Genomic DNA, 22625 nt, shown 5'->3' on the forward strand with positions numbered 1-22625 from the left:
ACCCAAATCTTAGCTTTTGTTCTTCTCTTTGGTCCCCACTGTGGCTAGTGCCTTCCCTAATAAGATTACATTGCACCTGCTCTTTATATATTTTGTATGTACTTAATTATTTTCATTTAGTCTGTCCCTAAAGAATGTAATTTCAGGGCAGCTAGGTGGCGCAGTGGATAGAGCACGGGCCCTGGAATCAGGAGTACCTGAGTTCAAATCCGGCCTCAGACAGTTAACACTTACTGGCTGTGTGACCTTGGGCAAGTCACTTAACCTCAATTGCCTCACTAAAAAAGAAAAGGGGGAAAAAAAAAAGAATGTAATTTCCTTGAGGACAGAGACTGCTTTGCTTTTTTTTGTTGTTGTTGTATTCTCCTCCCTTAGCACCGATACTAGGCACCATGGTAAACATTTAATAAAAGCTTGTAGATTGATTGAATCACAGAATTCAATGACGTGTCCAAAATTATGTGCAGTGAATTTTTGGCAAACCTGAAGAAAGAACTTTCCCTTAAATGACCTCCCTTTGTGGTAACTTCTGAAGCCTTTGGAACTTAAATGCATATCATTAGAGCTTGGTGGTTTGAATGTTTTTGTTTGGTTTTTGCAGGGCAACGAGGGTTAAGTGACTTGTCCAGAGTCACACAGGTAGTGTCAAGTGTCTGGGGTTGGATTTGAACTCAGGTCCTCCTGAATCCAGGGCCAGTGCTTTATCTTCTGCACCACCTAGCTGCCCTATTTTTAAAGTAATCTTTTATGTATTTTTTCCCTTTTTCAGCCTTTTTTTCTTGGTTGCTGCTTCTTGAATTGGTTAATTTGATCATATTTAATTGGGGGGACGTAATAATAACAAAAATTAAAAGGCCATTATTTAGTGTTATATTACTAGCTTATATTTTGTACATTTTCAATAAAATCTTTTTTTAAATGACTGTTAAATGGGAAAATTATGATGGTATTCAATTTTGAATTCTTTTTGGTATATTCTGGTGATGTTTGGCTTAAAGGCTGTTGTATACTTGGGCATCATTTTCAGTTCTCTGATGTATAAATGCCAAAAATGATCATGTATCTTTTCATTTAATTTTTTAGACCATCATAGAACTCTCTGAGGAACGGGATGGTATTCATTTTCTACCTCATGCCTCGTCAGCACAGTCACCTTGTGGTTCTCCAGGCATGAAACGGACTGAAAGTAGACAACATTTATCAGTGGAACTGGCAGATGCTAAGGCAAAGATAAGAAGACTTAGGCAGGAATTGTAAGTTCACATTGATTTTGTGACCTTTTCTGTGGCCCAGAAACTCTTAAGTTCATGAAATAAATATAGATCAGTTATTTCATAGTTTCATATTGATATTAACTGGTGGTGAACATGGACAAATCACTTCCCCTTTCTAAGCCTCAGTTCTTTATATGTAAGAGGATGCTAATAATACTTGTACTTACTTTATTGGGTTATTGTATCAAATAGATAATTTGTATAAAGTACTTTGCAAAATCTAAAGTATAATTGTTTGAATTTTAATTAAAGATAGTAATATAGTTACTAAATAAATGAAGAAAAAGCAAACATTCAGAGTCAGAATATTCAACATATATAAATCCTTAAAGAGTAGAAACCTGTACAGTGCATACACTATGGAGATTTGTGTATAAAGACCGTGCAAATGTACCCTACATTGTAAGGGGGACCACAAAAGAAGGGAGGGTCCTTTTCTACTGCAACTCCATTTATTTTACAGTTGAGTTTTTCTCCTGTAATTTGTATAGGAAGGTCTTGAATTTAAATTTATAGTCCAATCTAGGAATTATCTTAATGTGTCTAAAACTGACTGAATTAAGTATTTTGTAGAATCATGCAGAGAAAATCCTATCATGGTCTATAGGAAAATTAGAAAACAGAAAGCTGCAGCTTTCATTTGTGGATATCTGCATTATTACGTGTCTCTTGAATTAGACACGCCCAGGATATTCTACAAACAGCTGTGCTGGGAAAATTGTGAAAAGATTGCAGTTATTAGTTTGACTGGCAGTTAATAGATAGCCTAAACATTGAACACTGGTATGTCCTGTATAATTTAGTAGAGTCCTCTCAAGTCTTTAGATAAAGCATGCAATTAGGACTGTAATGATGACTGTGAATAGTTTAACATTTTACACCACATTCAAATTTAATTTGTAAGTAAATTTTACTTGACCATAGGAATATGTTCAAATCTAGAGAATTTTGTGCAATATTTGATTGAATCAAAATCATAAAAATGTAAGGCAATATATTATTTGAGTCAGAATTATGCTTAGGATAAAAAGTATTCCAGGTATATTACTTAAAGCACAAATTAGTCATTAGTATCCTATTTTCTTGTGAAATTCCTTTTGCACATTTATAACACACTCTTTGTGGAACATTTTCAGTAAAAGAAAGATTTAATGCAAAATGGATTTGCAATGATTAAGACAATCAGATTGTCTGAGTAGTCTTATGCCTAGTGGCAAAGACATACTTGCTAAAATGTTAATATTTCATAATTTTACATTATAAAATATCAGTAAATTACTTATATAAATATAACACGAATAATTAGGGTGGGTAGATATGAATTTGAATATTGTACTTAGTGTATAGTTAGTTCATTGCCATCTTTAAGCATGCCAAATAAAGGCCCAATGCACATTTTAGATTTGGAAGAAATAAATTTATTACTCCTTAGAAAACACAAACTAAAGCCAACTCTCCCTTTCCCCAGGCATTGGTACTCTTTTTTTGAGGATCATTGAAATTGACAGAATTGGAATTTCAAATACAGCAGCTCTTTATTTTACTTCTAGATGTATAAATCTGCCATTATTCCTATGGCAGCAACTTTTGGCTACTGTCTTCTGGATTCAATACTGAAATTAGGAACCTAAATAACAGAAATGAGGTTGCCATATTGTACCTTAGTGAATATAGATTCCCACCCACCCCCACTTTACAATATGTATTGCTCTTGCTATTCATGTATTCATTGTATTTACCAAGTGAACTATAAATTTCTTGAGGGCAGAATTGTTTTGTTTCCTATCTTTGTATCCCCAGTGCCTAGCACACTGCCTTCTACAATAAACGTTTTTTGAATACCTTTTTTCCTCCTTAATTTAAGGGAAGAAAAGACGGAACAATTGTTAGACTGTAAACAAGAGCTTGAACAGATGGAAACAGAACTAAAGAGGCTTCAACAAGAGGTTTGTGCCTGGAAATTTAGGTTGGAAACCCAATTAATATAAACTTGATTTTGCTACTGATAATACTTAATATTATTAAATCTTTGTATCATTAATTTATCAGCATTCTTTTTCATTTGCTTAACTTTTTACATAAATATTATTTCCTGCTTATTAGAATCGTCTCAATACTTAACTGGGTTGTCATTTTTTAAAGTCCACATTTGTTATCCTCTACAAATAGGCATTCTACTCAGTTCAGGGATTTATAAATTTTAAGGTATAGGGGCTGTTAGGTGGCACAGTGGATAGAGCACCACCCAGAGGACCTGAGTTCAAATTCAGCCCCAGACACTTACTAGCTGTATGAACATGGGGCAAGTTGCTTAACCCTGATTGCCTCACTCCTCTCCCCCTGACCCCCAATAAATCAATAAATCAATAAATGTATAGGTACATCTTCATCTTTCCAATTACTCTTTAGTAGACTGTATTTATTCATGGATTACTGTGATCAAAGAATGTATTGCTTGATGGTTTTCCTTATGGTTATGAAACTATCCACCTTTAGTTGGATTGTCCCTCACACAATAGACATATAGTCATTTGCCAGCTCTTCAATAAATCCTTTTTATATTGATAAAAACTGACAAAACTTTCATCCTACTGCTATAGTCTTGAGACCTCAGGTCACTTCCATGAGGCATTGAAATAGGATTTGAGACCTTTGCATAAGATAGTCTTTGGTTGACAAAACAGGAAATCTCTGAAATTCTAAACTGTTTTTCCATCAAATGATGTTATTAATGTTATATTACAAAGCACTCACACTGCATATATCTTTTAGGCATCAAATTTTATCATAATATTTAGATGGAAAAGACCTTTTATCTTTTTATTCCTGAAATATTTTTGGATTTTGTAAAATCATTCACAAACTTCATGATTCTTTTTGTCTAAGTTAATTCAGAACTGTATTCTGGCAAAAAATCACGACCTTTTCTTTACCATACTATATTTCCTTTTAAATTCTTTAAATTTTCCTTTTAACAAAAAACCTTTAACTTTCAATTTAGTTCATTCTTTGGTCTCAAATTGTTTACTCTCATTTATTTCAACTACAATGCATTTTTTCTCTTTTTATATTTGAACACCTCAGGGAAATTTATAAAACTGTGCTGTGGGTTATCTGTATAACATAGGAACCCAGGGTGAGAAAAAGTTGTTCCGCCCCACACATCTTTGCTATTGCACAGCTCCACCATTGTCATTAACGACTCATGTTGTTACTAGTTATACTGTGGCCAGAATTCTACTCCTTTAATAGCATACCCGTCTGGCTGATTATATATTCATACTTGCATAGATGTGTGTGTGTGTGTGTGTGTGTGTGTGTGTATAACATGAGAAGCAATGTGATATAGTGGCTATATAGTCGTCCTTGGAGTTGGAAAGACTTGGATTCAGTTTCCTATACACATCCTGGTCTTGCCACCTGAGCAAGTCTCTTAATCTCTTAGTGCTGTAGGCAAGTTTCTAAAGCTTAAAGTTGAAGAGAAGATCCCGACATGAATTAGTAAAGAAAGTTTTCTCATTTGTCTATATTAGTGAAATGACAGGTTAAGTCCTGATCCTGTCTCTAAAGGATAAATTATTCATGAAAACAGTAATACTCAAGTTGAGTGTTCATATATAAAAATAATTAAATCTTAACATATATACACACATGGACACACGTTTTTATACATGCATATGTGGGTATATATATATATATGTATATATATATGTATAGCTATGTCATGATTTCATTAATATATGGAAACTCCTGATGCAGAATTCCTTTACCTCTCTCAGATATATGGACAGTATTTATCAGAATTGTGACTCAAATCTAAGTCTTCTTAACTCCAAAGTATTCTCCCTATCTACTATGCCACGTTCCCTCTTGATTTTATATTATTATTACGTGGCCAGTGTTTTTCCTATGAAAATAGTTTCACGTTGATTTAATTACAAAATGTAACATTGGTAAGAAAAAAGTTATGATTAATTTTTGCTTTTTTATTCTCCTTTGAAAAGATGGTTTACTAAGACTAATTTACCTTTTATGGGGCATTATTTTAATTGTGAATCTAGAAATGCAAAATGAAAATGCTAACTTTATGTATTACATATCTTATTTATTAGAATATGAACTTGCTTTCGGATGCACGCTCAGCCAGAGTATACCGAGATGAATTGGATGCACTTCGAGAAAAAGCAATCAGAGTTGACAAACTTGAAAGTGAAGTCAGCAGATATAAAGAGAGGCTACATGATATTGAATTTTATAAAGCAAGAGTTGAGGTATGCTATATCATTCTTAAACTGATTGTGGCACTTTTTTCTTTTCAAAACTTTGTGATGTTTAAACTAATAACTTTAATTTTTCTATAAATTCAGTAAGCTGTTAGATTCCTGTTGAATGGACAAATACTTTAATTTACTGCCTTTGATAATAGAACAGAACCTGTTAAAGTGACAATATTATTTTAGGATATGGTGGTAGAATAGGATCTCATACCTCTCACTAATGATCTTGGTGATCTCTTGGCATCATTTACCATTGCTTTTCCTGTCTTAGCCTAGTGATAATCTTAACATTCTCCCATGCTACCTATAAATGCATGTCATATTACCAAGCATGTCTTCTACATTGAAAATAAAAGAATATACTTAGTTACAATTTCACCTATAGTTAGTGAACTTAAATTTTCTTGTCAGATCATTAAAGTCTACAGGTGTAAAAAAAACCCTTAAAAATTTAAATCTTGGGGGCAGCTAGGTGGTGCAGTGGATAAAGCACCGGCCCTGGATTCAAGAGAACCTGAGTTCAAATCCGACCTCAGACACTTGACACTTACTAGCTGTGTGCCCCTGGGCAAGTCACTTAACCCTCATTGCCCAGCAAAAAAAAAAAAATTAAAAATTTAAATCTTGAAAAATTTTCTACTTGGTTTGACCTGAGTTTTCAGCAAGCTTAAACAATATGGTATTAGGACCAATAGAAATTAGTAGGATTGATTGGATGGATGGTGTAGGTAATTTTTTGGCAGAAGATATATGCCTTTAAAAATTATTATTTTCATTCCCCTTGTAGTGTGTATGATTTCCAACGTGATTGTATTAAAAATCCTTTCTGGATAAAATAGTAGGTAGCTATCTGCCCAGAATTTGTATTGTCCTAAATAGCTCTCTCCCCTTAAATAACTGTGTTCAACTGAAATTCAGCAAATGAAAGACATTATTATTTCTCCACTAGTGGTCACCTAGGGGACTTGGCAGAGTTCTCTTTGGAATCTTACCTGTATGGAGACTATTACCTATTTATGTTCATAATGAATAGATCTATCAATGTTACTCCTCTGCTCAAGAAGCTTTAGTGGCTTTCTGTTTCCTTTAGGATTAAACAGATATAGAGTCTGCTGTTTAGTATTTAAAAGCTTTCACAATCTGGTTTTTGACTTGTCTTTCCAGACTTATTTTACATTATTCTCTCTTATCTACTCATTGTTCTATCCAGACTGACATGTTTGTCTCTTCCCTTTACACAATTCTCATCTCACTTCATGCCTTTGCAAAAGCTGCCTCCGTGCCACTTGGAATACCTGGCTCTCTTCAGAACTCAGTTTAAATGCCATCTTCTGTAAGAGGCATTCCCTTATGCCCCTTATAGCTTCTGTTCCCATTATAACTTTATTTTGTATTTTAAATTCATTTAAATGTTCTTGTTGTACTCTACTCTCCCCCAATAGAGTGTAACTTTTTTGCATTCTAACAGGGCATGGAATTTTATTATTTTTATGTCTTTGTATCCCTAGGCCCTAGCATCGTACCTCTCACATAATAAGTACTTTATTAAATGTTTGTTGAATTTAATCAAACCAAGTTTACAAGACTTTTTCAAGAAAAGTACTTTGTAAGATATAATTTAGATATGAGATGATATTAATCCTTTTTTGTATTTATTTATTTTATTTTCCATTTACATGTAATGTTTTCAACATTCATTTTCATAAGACTTAGAGTTCCAAAAATAAAGTACTGCACCAGTACTTCAGGGATCTACCATTACTGATTTTGTATGCCTAACTTGAGTTACTTAATTACTTAATTCTGTTTTCTCATGTTAAAGTGAGTAGGCTGAATTCAGTGTACCTATAGATAACCTTGTGACTCTAAAATTCTATGCTTGTGTACAACTGGAAACAAATTTGCCTTATACATTCAAGTAACTTCCTTTTTTACATTTTATGACTTTTTTCCCTTCTGGTGATAATTCTATTTTAGGTCATATTTAAGCAAGTTTAGTGACATTGGGGAAGGTAAATATAGGTAATTTAAGTAATTTAAATAAAAGGATCACTTTCACTTAAATATAGGATAATTGTGATAAAAAACTATCAATTTGAATAATTGTTTCCATTACCAGTTTTCTCTGCTAGTTTAGATCTGACTATAGACTGAAAATATGAACTAATAGACTTTATCGTCGTTTATTGTATGCCTTATCCATCTCTCCTTAGATTTCTATGTATTATCATGGGATGCTAAATTTCTTCCAGTAAATTTTATATTTTGAAGGATTGAGCCTATAGACAAATTTAAATAGAGATAGATTTAAAATAATAATTATCTGTTTGATTTTAGGAAATTTGAAGTTTGAGTTACTATGTCTATCTTGCAGAGTTCACTAACTAATTGGCCCAGTAATGATTTCCAGTAACCTATTTTGTATCATTTTCCCATTCTCTGATGTTTTATTTTCCAGAGTGGATGTGTGGTTTACATGTAGTGGAAGATTGAAAAGGAATTCAAAAGGGAAATTCTAACCTGGAAACATTCAAGAGTTAGTAGTGATTATATAACAACTTGAAATTATTTAAAACTAGACTGTACAATTGAATACACACTTGAAAGTACCAGGCTAATTATTAAATATATACATGAGAAACTCTTAATGGTTATACAAAATGTGACTCTTGGAAGGATTTTTCTAGAGACCACTTAGTAAAAAGTTAGTAAAATACTAACTTTCCTATTGGTTTTGATTTTTACTATATTTTTCAAGATACATTGTCTGTACTTTTTTCCTGATAGCAGCAAAAATGAAGAAAGCAGTGATGATAGAAATGAATATATTTTAATTTGAATTTAAAAAGAAATGTAAAAATAGATTTCATAACAAATAGATTTAATAATTGCAATTTATGTAAATCTTTTTCACTTTATATTTAAAGCAGTATTGTATAGGTACTACAGAGATAGCCATATACTAGCAATCTCAGCCAATTAGGTTTCTACATTTTCAAATTGTATTCAGGCTTAAAGCTCTTGCCAGGTTGTTATGGTAAAATGTATATTTAGTCAAGTATTTATTAAGAGCCTACTCTGTGCCAGGTAACTATTAGGCTCTGGGGCACAAGAACAAAATTAAACAGTCCTTGCCCTCGGAGCTTACAGTCTGTCAGGTGTGAGACAATATGTACAGGTATTTAAAGAGACAATATATAGACCAGGTAATTAAAGAGATGGAAGAGGGTAGTACTAGCAACTGAGGGAATTAGGAGAGCACTCATGTAGACACTGACTCTTTAGAATTTTTTTAATAATACTTGAAGATTCTATAACTTTTCTGCTTCTTCCATTGGTGCAAATTGGAACTTCTCTTTGATTCAGCAGATGGTCTTTGACAATTGCTGTGGTTCTTTTGGGTCTTTTTCCCAAGGAGATCATAAAAAAAGGGAAAAGGACCCACATGTACAAAAATATTTATAGCTGCTCTCCTTGTGGTGGCAAGGAATTGGAAATTGAGGGGTTGCCCATCAATTGGGGAATAGCGGCTGAACAAGTTGTGGTATATGAATGTAATGGAATTCTATTGTGCTGTAAGAAACAATGAGCAGGGGCAGCTAGGTGGCGCAGTGGATAAAGCACCGTCCCTGGATTCAGGAGTACCTGAGTTCAAATCCGGCCTCAGACACTTGACACTTACTAGCTGTGTGACTCTGGGCAAGTCACTTAACCCCCATTGCCCTGCAAAAAAAAAAAAAGAAAAAGAAAAGAAACAATGAGCAGGAGGAGTTCAGAGAAACCTGGAAGGACTTGCATGAACTGATGATGAGTGAGATGATCAGAACCAGAAGAACATTGTACACAGTATCATCAGCATTGTGTGTTGATCAACTGTGATGGACTAGATTCTTCTCACCAATGCAATGGTACAGGAGAGTTCCAGGGGACTCATAATTGAAGGGGATTTCCAAATCCAGGGGAAAAAAAAGAACTGTGGAGTATAGATGCTGATGATGCTGTGGAGTATAGATGATTGAACCATACTGTTTCTTTTGGTTTTGGTGCTGTTTTTCTATTTTGAGGTTTTTCCTCATTGCTCTGATTCTTTTCCTCTAACATGACTAATGCAGAAATATGTTTATTGTTATATATATAATCTATTTCAGATTACCTGCTGTCTAGGGGAGGGGGAGGGAGGGAGAAAAATCTGAAATTGGAAAGCTTGTATAAACAAATGCTGAGAACTATCTTTACATGTAACTGGAAAAAACAATAAAATACTTTTTATCAGAAAAAAAAGAAAATTGCTGTGTTTGAAAAATTTAAGTATATACTCTTTACATCTGGTTAGAGCATTTAAAGATTTTATAGAGCAAAGGAAATACCATATGGATAGACAGTTACTTGATGTCTTCTCAAATTGCCTTTTATAATAATGATACTGTCTTTGAATTTTTCCAGTATTTTGTTATCTTGCCATCCTATTAAGTTCTATGTCCCCAAGACTATTAGGCTCTGGGATAAAATAAGAAAATGAAATAGAAGTACATATAAATGATTGTTAACTGACTGATACAATATATAACAGGTAATTTTGGAGTAAGACACTAGCAAATCGGGAAAGGATGCATGTAGAAGAGGCCTATTAGAACTTCTAGTACTTGAAAGTTCTATAATTTTGGCAGTATAGCTGTGTCTTCTACCAATGCATAAACTTTTTAGTTTACCTCTTTTCGAAGGGAATTAAAATTTGTCATTGTGTTCAGTATTATTTCTGATGTAATTTTTCATTTGCATATATGTGCATTTACTTCTATGTCTCTGTTGTTTTCATTTACAGTGTTGTGATAATTTTGTATATTGTTGGTTCCTTTGTCTTCACTGTGTGTCAGTTAATACAGTTTTTTCTGTGTTTCTTTGAATTTCTCGTGTATTTTGTTTCTTATGGCACAATAATTTTCTGTTATGCTACTATCCTGTAATATGTTCAGCCATGCTCACATTATGAGTACCCATTCTGCTTCCACAAAAAGTATGTTAAGATCAAACAAAATTATTTTATAAATTCAGCCACAAAGATCTTTTTATTAATTGATCCTCTGAGTATCAATATGAAAACAGGAATAAAACAGACATACTTTCTGTGTGAATATCTGTTGATTTGAATCATCAGATATATTCACTGCTGCCATAGGGAATGTCCTGTTTAAAGTTCAAATGGAAGAGAGATTTCATATAGTGTTCCTCTTTGCCAGTAATTCTACAAAATAAAATCAGATATGTGTGTACATATATGTATGTTTATATGTGTATCAACCATGTATACTGTTAGGGATATTAAGAGGTCTCTCCCATTCCACTTCCCTTTAGGAGATTTCTGTTTTCTCCTCCTTCCTTTTTTGTACTGTCATAAATATACAGACTTCCGTATGCTGTGTGAACTCTTTGCTCTGACTTAGGTTCCGCCTTTCTCTTGTACTAAATTTAGTTGCTTCACAATGTCCCATGGATTTGTGAATGAAACAATGTATAGTCTAACAAAGAACTCTTACTCTGTAACAGTTGTAGAGTCAGTTTTCCTCTATTAGGAAAAAAGCTTTATATGTGGGTGATGAATGCATGTTACTCAAATTAGGCTTCCCACTAATTTAATCCATATTTTGGATAGGCAGTATAGAGAAAGTGAGCCGAACCCAGAATTGAATATGTGAAATTTCCTGACTTGCATTTGAATATTACATAGTGCTTTCACATATACCAAACTGATCCCTGTCACAAAACCCCATCCTTTTAACACCAATTTTTTCTTGAGTGCAGTGCCCACTGACAGAATTATAGATCCTTTGTATTGAAGTACATGCTCTTGGTGCTACTTTGTCATTGTCCAGGGTCACAGCTAGTAAGTGTCAAGTGTCTGAGACCGGATTTGAACTCAGGTCCTGCTGAATCCAGAGCTGGTGCTTTATCCCCTGCGCCACCTAGCTGCCCCCTGTTTAATTATTTTTAATCATAGATTCAGAACTCAGAAAAAAAGTACACTGAATCCCAGTTGGAGTTTGGAAAAGGATTATGTAGTTTTTGGTTACTTCTGAGAGGCAGAGAAATTTTATTCATTTTTATTGTTTTGCTATTAAAATATGGCTTTTTGTTCTTTTGAATTCTTTAAAGTATACAGATAATAATGGTGTTTATTTTAATGATTAAGCCTTATTTAAAATGTTTGTAGGAATTAAAAGAAGACAATCAAGTATTATTGGAAACAAAAAGTATGTTAGAAGACCAACTTGAAGGAACCCGCACTCGTTCTGATAAATTACATGAATTAGAAAAAGAAAACTTACAACTGAAGGCCAAACTACATGATATGGAGATGGTAAGAATATAAACTTGGTGAAACATAGAGGCTTTGGGGAAATTATATAAGGCAACTTATTTCTTCTCAATGCAGGAGAGTAAAGAATGGGGTATAGGAATGATTCATTTAAAATTTAATTTAGCAAACACTTCTCAAGCACCTTCTTCTATGTTCAAGGCACTCTGGTAGGTACTAGAGATAGAGAGGTGAAATAAGAAATAGTCTCTATTCTTAAGAAACTTACAGGCTTATCAGAATGGAACTTGTACTTACATGTCATTCCATAGTCTGATCAATGTAAATGGAAGTTCAAAATAAAACAATGTAAGAAGTAGTATTTAAATAGAAGTAAACATAAGAAGGCAGAAGCCATACTCATTGGAAGGATTATGGAAGGAAGACTTCCTGGAGGGAGTAGCACTTGATATAGGCCCTGAAAAAAGAGAGATTGGGACTAAGATGAAGTGGGCAGGGCAGGGCTGGTCAAAGAATCCATTCTAGTTATAAGGGAACAACAGAGGGTGGGATGGGGAGAAGAATACAGTACAGGTTGACTAGAAAGTAAAATACCTGAAAAAGGAAATAATGTGTATAAGAATGTAAATTAATGTTGGAGTCTGATTGTGAAAAACCTTATGTCAGGATAGGAATAGTTTAAATTTACCTGATTGGAGGCTTACTCAAAGTAGCATAGTAAGAAAAAATAAGCAGTGTGATTGGAAAAGAGTGAACTTAGAGTCAGGAAGATCAGAAAAGAGGCTATTACAGTAGTTTGTGTACCAAAAGAAAGCATCTTGTGGAGATGGATAGAAGGGGAAAGAGCTTGGCAACCAGCTCTGTGAGATGGTCCTGGAGAACAGAAAAAACAAAGATTGCCAGGAGGAAGCTGGTGCCATAAACTCATAATTAAGAAATTAAGGAAATAGCAGATTTTAGCCAAAGAGGTGGATAGAAATAATGAATTTCACTTTGGATATGTGGAGTTTGAGCTTTAATCATGTGGTGATTTTAAGCTATTTGCACAGAAGTGTTTATTCGAACCCTGGGTGTAAATTAGCTCAACATCGGAGCAAGTGGAGGGAGAGAATATAAAAGGATGAATGCCAGAATGTAGGGGATATCCTAACTCAACTGAGTTATCAGAATACAGAAGGGAGTGAGGGTGTTAGCTAATCAGTATTATGCAAATGAAGGAGGTAGAAAGGAGGAGGAAGGTAGCTTCAAAGTTAAATGCTAGGAAAGTTAGAGTATTGAGGACTGAAAAAAGGTCATTGAATTTGGGGATTAGTAGGTTATGAGTGACCTTGGAAAAATTCCTTTTCAGTAGCATGCTGGTTTGGCAGCTACATTGCAAGAGGTTGATGAGTGAGTATGAGGTAAGAAAGTATAAAATATACTTCCGAGATCTCTTAGTGAAAAATTTGAGGAGAAAAAAAAACCGGGATAGATTGAGAGGGCATAACAGGGACCAAGGGAGAGCTTTTTAGAATAAGGGAGACTAAATTGTGGGTATAGGTCGGGGAGAGGATGATGACTGATAAATAAAAGTTTATGGTGGAAATGGGAAGGGTTACGAATATGACTAGAAGCCGAATTTGAACTCAGGTCCTCCTGAATCCAGGCCCTGTGTTTTGTCCAGTGCTCCATGTAGCTGCCCCCTATAGTCATCTCTTGAACCAGTATTTTGTGTAATTTGCCAGATGGAGGTTCAGAATAAACATGGATAGGTGGCATTACAGATACAATGACAGACTAGTAATGAAAAAAAAGAAGCAAATGCAAAATAATTTGAACTGGAAGGATAAGAGTTTTAGTAAAAAGGGGCTCCTGAACTAAGTCAAGAACAGTAGAGGTGGAGCCGAGAAGGCTGTATATTCCAGGCCTGAGGGAATAAGTCACCTGGAAGTGAGAGAGTTTGGGAAACAACTAGAAAGAAAGTTTATTTAAAATGTAAAGTGCAAGAAGGACAAATATGAATACTAATATTAATAATAAGATTGTTATTAAGTCAGAAAAGGTGTCAGATTATGGAAGATTTTAAATGCTGAGATGAGAAGTTTGATTTTTATCCTACGGACAATAGCCACAAAAGATTTTGAACAGGAGAAGGATACAGTAAGAAGAGAACTACGAAAAGTTGCTTTTGCATTTAGCAATACAATATCTATTGTATTTAGCAATTAGGAAATGATGTTGGAATTGCCATATTAAAATTTAATTATACTTTGTAAAAATCTCTACATTAGGAAAAAAGATAAACCATGTAACATTTTATAGTTTATTTTTTCCTTTTTAAAAAATTGCATTTTGCATATTGGAATGTTTCTATTTGTTGGTGGTGATTAAGTTCAAAATAAAAAAAGAACATTTTTTAAAAGAAAAAAAGATAGCTGGTAACCTTGTAAGGAACAGTGTTCAGTGATGGGTTGGAATCCAGATTACATCTTAGTACTGAAAAATTTAAAAGTCTAACTAGGAAAGGTATAAGTAAAGTCAGAACAAGATCCATGGATTGTCAAAAGAAGGGATTATAAATCATAGCAGAGTTAAGGAACAGGTTTAGGCAGATTAAAGTAGGAATAAAGATGGGACAGGAAGTTGTAACCTGAAGTAAAACAAAAGTAATTGTAAAAAAAAATCAATCTTAAATTATTAAAGGATCCTTCAAAAATTCATTGACATATTCTTTGCTTGAGTGGTGCAGGAAATATTACGCAAGGTTTTATGTTGTTTACTGTTTTATTTTCAAATTCAGAATTTGATAAGATAAAAAAATACAGCTCTTCCTAAAACTAGCCAGAAATCTTGCATAGTATCACTAAACTATATGCTTTGAACCTAGATGACCTTTAAAAGGGATTTAGTATATATTTAATTAATAAAAACAAAAACATGTATCTAAAATATTATATTTTTAAAGATTACATTTTTGTAGAGTTAACTTCTTATGTTTTATAATTTCAAGTAATATTTTTGAATAAAACTTTTAACCAGTGAAATAGTAGCTAGTTAGTATAACTTAGTATTTATAATTTATATTAATGTAAAGGATAATTCTTTCTTCCAAGGAACGTGATATGGATAGAAAAAAGATTGAAGAACTAATGGAAGAAAATATGAGTTTGGAAATGGCACAGAAACAAAGTATGGATGAGTCATTACATCTTGGCTGGGAATTGGAACAGATATCAAGAACAAGTGAACTCTCAGAAGGTATAACAAAATACAATCAAAGTTCAGTAGAAATGACAGAATTATGAAATAGTGTTTTTCCCCAGATTGTCACTGAAATTCATATTTAGAAGGGACCTCAGTGGCCATGTAGTGGAATCCATACATAGAAAAAGAATTGCTTTTGTGGGGGAGGGAGGGCAGTGAGGGTTAAGTGACTTGCCCAGGGTCACACAGCTAGTACATGTCAAGTGTCTGAGGTCGCATTTGAACTCAGGTCCTCCTGTATCCAAGGCCAGTGCTTTATCCACTGTACCACATAGCTGCCCCAAAAGAATTGTTTTTATACCATATCTGACAAGTAGCTATCCATCCTTCTTAAAGACTTCTAGTGTGGGAACCTACTACATCCAGTGATAGCTCGTTGTTAGGAAGTTTAACCTAAACTTAAATATGCTTTCCTTCAATCCATTGCTTGTGTTCCTCTCTTCTGACACAAGGGAACTAAGATTAATCCCTCTCTTCCATGAGTAATTAAAATACTTAATTTCAACAAGTATTTTATGCTTATGACAAAAATGCTAATGATTGATGTGGATTTGTTTTATATACTGTAATGTTACTAAAGTTGTTAATTATTTCAATTAGTTTAATTCTTTAGGGTTTTCTAATCCATCACATCATCTGTACAACATAATTATGTTTCCTCTTTGCTTGTGCTTATTCTTCCAATTTCTTTTTCTTGTCTTATTGCTAGTTATTTCTAGCACTTTATTGGATAGAAATTGTGATAATGAACATTTTTGTTTTACCTCTGATCTTACTGGAAAAGCCTCTAGTTTATCCCCATTACAGTTAATTTTAGCTCTTTGTTTTGAGATTGTTATCATCTGTTTATTTCTGTGCTACCTATTGTTTTTCTTTAACAAGAATCAGTATTATATCTTGCCAAAAGCCTTTTCTGCATCTATTGATATAATCATAAGATATTTGTTTTTCTGGTTATTAATGTTGTTAATTATGTTTATAATGTTTCTTATATCAAACCAGACCTGCATTACTGGCATAAAACCAACTTCATCATAGTATATAATTTTGTTATATGTTGCTGTAGTCTCCTTGCTAATATTTTATTTCAAATTCCTTTGAAATATTGATCTATGGTTTTTCTCTATTTTGACTCTTCCTGATATAGGTAATAATTATATTGCTAGTATAGGAAAAATTTTATATAATTTCTTTTCCTGTCTTTAAAAACATTTATGGGGGCAGCTATGTGGCGCAGTGGATAAAGCACCTGCCCTGGATTCAGGAGGACCTGAGTTCAAATCCAGCCTCAGCCACTTGACACTTACTAGCTGTGTGACCTTGGGCAAGTCACTTAACCCCAATTGCCTTTAAAAAAAAAAAAAAGATTGACTTGTGCTAGAACTCAGATCTCTTGACATCTGCCTTTTCTACTGGGTTGTACATCATCATGTGAAAATCGCAAAATCCATATTCAACATTCATCAAATTTCATAGATACAAATTAGGGACTCTGGGCAAGTGATTCAGTAATATTTACTTAGTGGTAAGGAGAGAGATATATATACATGCACCCCTACTAATGTTACATTTTTAATTTTATAGCACCACAAAAATCTCTGGGCCATGAGGTGAATGAATTAACATCAAGTAGGTTATTGAAGTTGGAAATGGAAAATCAGAGTTTGGTGAAGACAGTAGAAGAGCTTCGAAATGCTGTGGATTCTGTAGAAAGCAGTAATTCCAAAATTCTGAAAATTGAAAAAGAAAACCAAAGGCTTAGTAAGAAGGTAATGGTACATTTATATTTATATGTGTATACACACATGTATATATGCATATACTACTGTGATATTAGTAGAAACAATACTTTTTAGCTTTTTATGTGACTTGAATTTTAACTAGATTTGAGTAATGCAGAAATACCACAGTACAGGAAAATTTAATTAAATAATCAATGGTAATAAGATTTTAAATTTAATGTTGAGAGGGCAGCTAGGTGGCGCAGTGGGTAGAGCACCGGCCCTGGATTCAGGAGGACCTGAGTTCAAATATGGACTCAGACACTTGACACTAGTTGTGTGACCCTGGGAAAGTCACTTAACCCTCATTGCCCCCCCCCCCCAAAAAAATTAATGTTATATTCAAATATAGTAAATGCTTGAAATTGCCATTTGGGGGTCCACTTAGAATTTTGAATAGTATTTCATTGTAGTCCGGTCTACATATAGGTTAAATATTATTCTGAGATGGCTTTGAAATCTATTTAATTAACTGTATTTCAAAGAATTATTTCTTATTAACTTTATTTATTTATTATTATTTAATAATAATTATTTATTTATTTAATTTTTTTTTTTGGTAGGCAATAGGGTTTAAGTGACTTGCCCAGGGTCACACAGCTAGTAAGTGTCAAGTGTCTGAGGCCGGATTTGAACTCAGGTACTCCTGAATCCAGGACCGGTGCTTTAACCACTGCGCCATCTAGCTGCCCCCTGAACATTTAAATTTAATTGCTTACTTGGGTCCATTATCCAAATTTTTTTTATCTTTTTAATATGGTACAACAAATGACACCCGGTTTAACAAATGTTATGTATATATTTCAGTATTTACTTTAATAGTAGAATTGGATTAATTGGATCTTTTTTTTTAGGAATAATGGGACCATCCTTAAAATATAAATGAAATTTGTATTCTTATTTTTGTATTTTATTTGTGATTTGAAACTGCTCTTGTCTTTGGAGTATAATAAACTTTTATTATGAATATTATTAAGAATGAAATGGGGGACAGCTAGGTGGCGCAGTGGATAGAGCACTGGCCCTGGAGTCAGGAGTACCTGAGTTCAAATCCGGTCTCAGACACTTAACACTTACTAGCTGTGTGACCCTGGGCAAGTCACTTAACCCCAGTTGCCTCACTAAAAAAAACACAACAAAAAAACCATTAAAAAAAAGAGTGAAATGGATGACCCCAAATACTTTAAGAATAAATTTTTTAATTTAATGTTTTTTACTACTAACTGGAGGTATTTTTATAATTTTAAGCCTGTTGAAAAATACAAACTATGTAAAAGTACTATTTTTTTGCCTCTCTTAAATATATTAAATAACTGGCATATATTTAGAAAAATGACTTCTCTAAATCTATAATATAGTCTGTTTTGAGCTAACATATCTTGCTATATGTAACTATATTAAACTGTAATTGAAAACAGACTTAAACATTTACTAGAATTGAATCCAGACCTTTTTTCCTTCTTTTCTAACATTTTCTTCCCATTCTCTTATTTTTCCCCCTTTTCACTTCATTCTTAATTCTCCTTTTACTCTTAAAATACTTCACCATTTCTTCCCAATCTTTGCCAATTTTTTTCTCCCTTACCTCCTTCCTTTCCTTCTATTTTCATTTCTTGAAATGTAAATGTCGTCTTGACTCCCAAAAAAAACCATATGAAGCCAAGAACACAGAATAGACATTTGTTTCAGCTTTGATAATGATTCTTGTATGTTACCATACAACCACCAGACATTCAGCTTCAGTTTACCCATTGTACTTAACCTTTAACCATGAAGAGGGTTTGAAGATAACTGTGCATAAATGTTTTTAATATAAACTCTGAACTTCATTTTAAAATTTTAAATGTTTATCAGTTTGTTGTTAAAATTGAATGCTATCTTTGGTTTTGTCACAGTATAGAAACAATAAATATACTTAATACTCCCTGATTGGTTTTTCCCCCTAGTTGGAAGGTCTTGAGAATGAAATCATTCAAGAAAAGCAAAGTCTTCAAAATTGTCAAAATCTGAGCAAGGATCTAATGAAGGAGAAAGCACAGCTGGAAAAGACCCTTGAAACACTTCGAGAAAACTCAGAAAGACAGGTCTGTCAATTTTCTAGTATTTAAGTATTTTAATCTCCCTACAAAAAAAAATGTTTTAAAGCATATGTAAGCCAATTATTCATAAGCCATTAAAATTGTATTTACAATGTTAATTTTTTTAAGTAACTTTAGAATTATAAGGGTGGTTATGAGTTTGTGTGTACTTTTATGGAGTAACTCAGTTCTTCAAACAATGAAGGGGCAAAATCTTAGAGCTCATCTGGTCCAGAGTTGCCCTTTTTTGGACAACAAGCTGTTTTAAATTCCTCAAAACCTTCTTTAGAGCAAGGTTCAGTTCAGGGGAAGGCAAAATGTGATGTAGTTGCAGCTTACCAGCTTAGTATTCTATCAAGAATTAGAAATGATTGGTAGATACTGATCTAAGGGTTTGGGTACCCATAGATAATATTATTTTGTAGATTTGGAAGCTAAAGTCCTCAGAGGTTTGGTAGCTTGCCTGAGGTCACATAGCTAATTAGTGGCAAAACTACAGCTCAGGCTTTCTGACTCCCATTCCAATAAACTGCATTGTACAGTATTGCAAATAAAATTATTTTTTAATCGTACTAGAAATCATATTATGAATTCCTTTTCAAAGGTAAGAAACCTTTTGTAAACATATTACCCACAAATATATCTTTGTGTAAATTTATATTTATATATATATATATATATGTTGTGAGGCATATCACTAATGTATATGTTTTATTTCCAACTTATATATTTGCTTGATCTTCATAGTATATAACAATAAATAGATCTGAAAGTCTTTTTTAAAAAAATTAAGTTTATCTTTCATTGTGAGCTCTTTGAGGACAAAGACCAATTTTTACAACCTCTAGTACTCTAAACACATAGTCTCAATAAACAATTGATTAAATAAACCAAGGCATAATTGGACCTTACATGTACCACTTCACCTTATTACTCATTCAGGATTAAAATGAATTTTTAATTGGTAAAACACTGACAATTTTTTTTTCTGAATTAGATTAAAATTTTGGAACAAGAAAATGAGCATTTGAATCAAACTGTAGCATCCCTAAGGCAGCGATCACAAATAAGTGCTGAAGCACGAGTGAAAGACATTGAGAAAGAAAATAAAATCCTACATGAATCTATTAAAGAAACAAGCAGCAAATTAAACAAGATTGAATTTGAAAAGAGACAAATGAAAAAAGAATTGGAACACTACAAAGAAAGAGGAGAAAGAGCAGAAGAACTTGAAAATGAGTTGCATCATCTTGAAAAGGAAAATGAATCATTACAAAAAAAGATAACTAATTTAAAAATTACTTGTGAGAAAATTGAGACTTTAGAGCTAGAAAATTCTGAACTGGAAGTGGAAAACAGAAAGTTGAAAAAGACATTAGATAGCTTTAAAAACCTTACTTTTCAGCTGGAATCCTTGGAGAAAGAAAATTCTCAACTAGATGAAGAAAATTTGGAATTAAGGAGGACAGTGGAATCTTTGAAATGTGCAAGTATGAAAATGGCTCAACTACAGTTAGAAAATAAAGAACTGGAAAGCGAAAAAGAGCAACTTAAGAAGGGCTTAGAGCTCATGAAAGCTTCTTGCAAGAAAACAGAACGTCTAGAAGTTAGTTACCAGGGTTTAGATACTGAAAACCAAAGACTGCAGAAAGCTCTAGAGAATAGTAATAAAAAAATTCAGCAATTAGAAAGTGAACTACAAGAATTAGAAACAGAAAATCAGACGTTGCAGAAAAATCTTGAAGAGTTAAAAATATCTAGTAAACGGTTAGAACAATTAGAAAAGGAAAACAAGTTACTAGAGCAAGAGACTTCTCAACTAGAAAAAGATAAGAAACAACTGGAAAAGGAGAACAAGAGACTCCGACAACAAGCAGAAATTAAAGATATCACATTGGAAGAAAATAATATTAAAATTGGAAATCTTGAAAAAGAAAACAAAAGTCTTTTCAAAGAAATAAGTGTATTCAAAGAATCCTCTATCCGTGTCAAAGAGCTAGAGAAAGAAAACAAAGAACTTGTGAAAAGAGCAACTATAGACAAAAAAACTCTTATTACTTTACGTGAGGTAATTCTTTTCAGTTCCTAGTTACAAATATAAGCTAAAACGTATATGTGCATTTATATTCCTTAAAATTTAATATTATATATAAGCTTGTGTCTTTTAGAAGCATCCACTGTTATAAATTTTGATTTAATCTGTAAAATCTAAACTCATAGAATTTACTAGCAAGCTTGCCCAAATTGCTTGCTTTAGGAAAAAAAAACTGCAAAAGTATTTTCATTAAAATACTAAATAAAAAAACTATGACTACCATAACCCTAGTAATTCAAACCTGTATTTAAAAATGTGTTGGCCTGAATTTTAAATATGGCAAATGTTGTAATAGGAAGCAATGTTTACTTTTCCAATTTGGTAAATAAATAACTATTTCAGTATACTGAATGGCATACACTACCATCTTCAAAGAGTAAAAGGTGGTTAAAAAGTCTTATAAATGTGTTCTCTTGGAGCCTTCTTGGTAGAAAACAACTGAGATGGACTGTTAGCCTCTTATTCTTTGCCAACTCTTCTACAGAGTATGGAATTTCTAAAGGTGGTTCTTTGAGTTTTCTTATTATGCTCAAAGCAGTGGGATTGTTAAGAGCTTTTCTCAAGTGTCTGATCTATGGATTTTAGACCCTCTTTTCCACTGAAAGAAATTGTGTAATATATTTCCAGAGATTAATTTAAACCATGGGAATTTCTGTCACATTATTAAATAGTGAATAAATATTCTTGTGATAATTATCAAACCTAGATTATGTGTAGAAATCTCATTTGTGTTTTAGTTTTGGTTCTGACATTAAGAGAAAAAGAGATGTATTGCCAAAAGAGAGGTAGGAAGTAATTAAGATTTTCTACTTAAATTTAGGACTACCATTTTTTTTCATTAAATATATAGTAATGATATGGAAGGAAAAAGTCTTTTAAGACTTCCTTTTTTCTTTTGAGCATTTGTAGATATCTTCAGTGAGAGTAAATGTTAGTTTTAATTGCTTAGAAATTTTGTGTGCTTGCTACTTGCATTAGTTTTACATTTCTTTTTGGATAAGGATTTGGTGAGTGAAAAATTGAAGACTCAACAAATGAATAATGATCTAGAAAAACTTACTCATGAACTTGAAAAGATAGGATTAAATAAAGAACGTCTCTTGAGTGATGAACAAAGTACTGATGACAGGTGAGTCATATTGACAGAAAAGTTAAATTTAACGTTTTCATCATTAATACAATTCAAATATCCACTTTCCTTTTACCAAAGCTTTTTTTGAGGGGTGGGCTGGGGTGCAGGTGAGGTGGAAGAATGGTGTATAGTTTATCAGATAGATAGGAAGCATAGAATGATGTAATTTTTACATCTGGAAGTTTCCATAGATATCATCTAGCTCCCACTCCCTTCATTTACAAATGAGAAAACAAAAGTTAACTAAATTACCTCACATTTGGACTAGAATTGTGGTCTCTTTACTTCTATAAAGTGTACTTCCCGTACAATATATTACCTGGAGTATCCATTAAGGAACCCAAACTGTCTTTATTCCCTCCTTTTCTCATTTCCCTCCCATAGCATAAAAATTTTATAAAAATATATATTTATATTATGACATCAAAAGAA

General features: G+C 33.0%; 1 protein-coding gene across 15 annotated transcripts in view; it reads left to right on the forward strand.

Annotated features, from left to right (window-relative positions):
- CCDC88A (coiled-coil domain containing 88A) overlaps positions 1-22625 on the forward strand; it is a 155218-nt gene that overhangs the window by 77194 nt on the left and 55399 nt on the right. For all 15 annotated transcript variants that reach the window (XM_043982300.1, XM_043982301.1, XM_043982302.1 and 12 more), the window contains exons 8-16: positions 1084-1253; positions 3139-3220; positions 5387-5545; positions 11760-11906; positions 14957-15101; positions 16692-16876; positions 18835-18972; positions 19964-21034; positions 22063-22190. In XM_043982300.1, coding sequence (XP_043838235.1) covers positions 1084-1253; positions 3139-3220; positions 5387-5545; positions 11760-11906; positions 14957-15101; positions 16692-16876; positions 18835-18972; positions 19964-21034; positions 22063-22190 — 2225 coding nt within the window. The remainder of the gene's footprint in view (positions 1-1083; positions 1254-3138; positions 3221-5386; positions 5546-11759; positions 11907-14956; positions 15102-16691; positions 16877-18834; positions 18973-19963; positions 21035-22062; positions 22191-22625) is intronic.

This window comes from Dromiciops gliroides, chromosome 2 (genome assembly GCF_019393635.1).
Source record: "Dromiciops gliroides isolate mDroGli1 chromosome 2, mDroGli1.pri, whole genome shotgun sequence".
Classification (NCBI taxonomy): domain Eukaryota; kingdom Metazoa; phylum Chordata; class Mammalia; order Microbiotheria; family Microbiotheriidae; genus Dromiciops; species Dromiciops gliroides.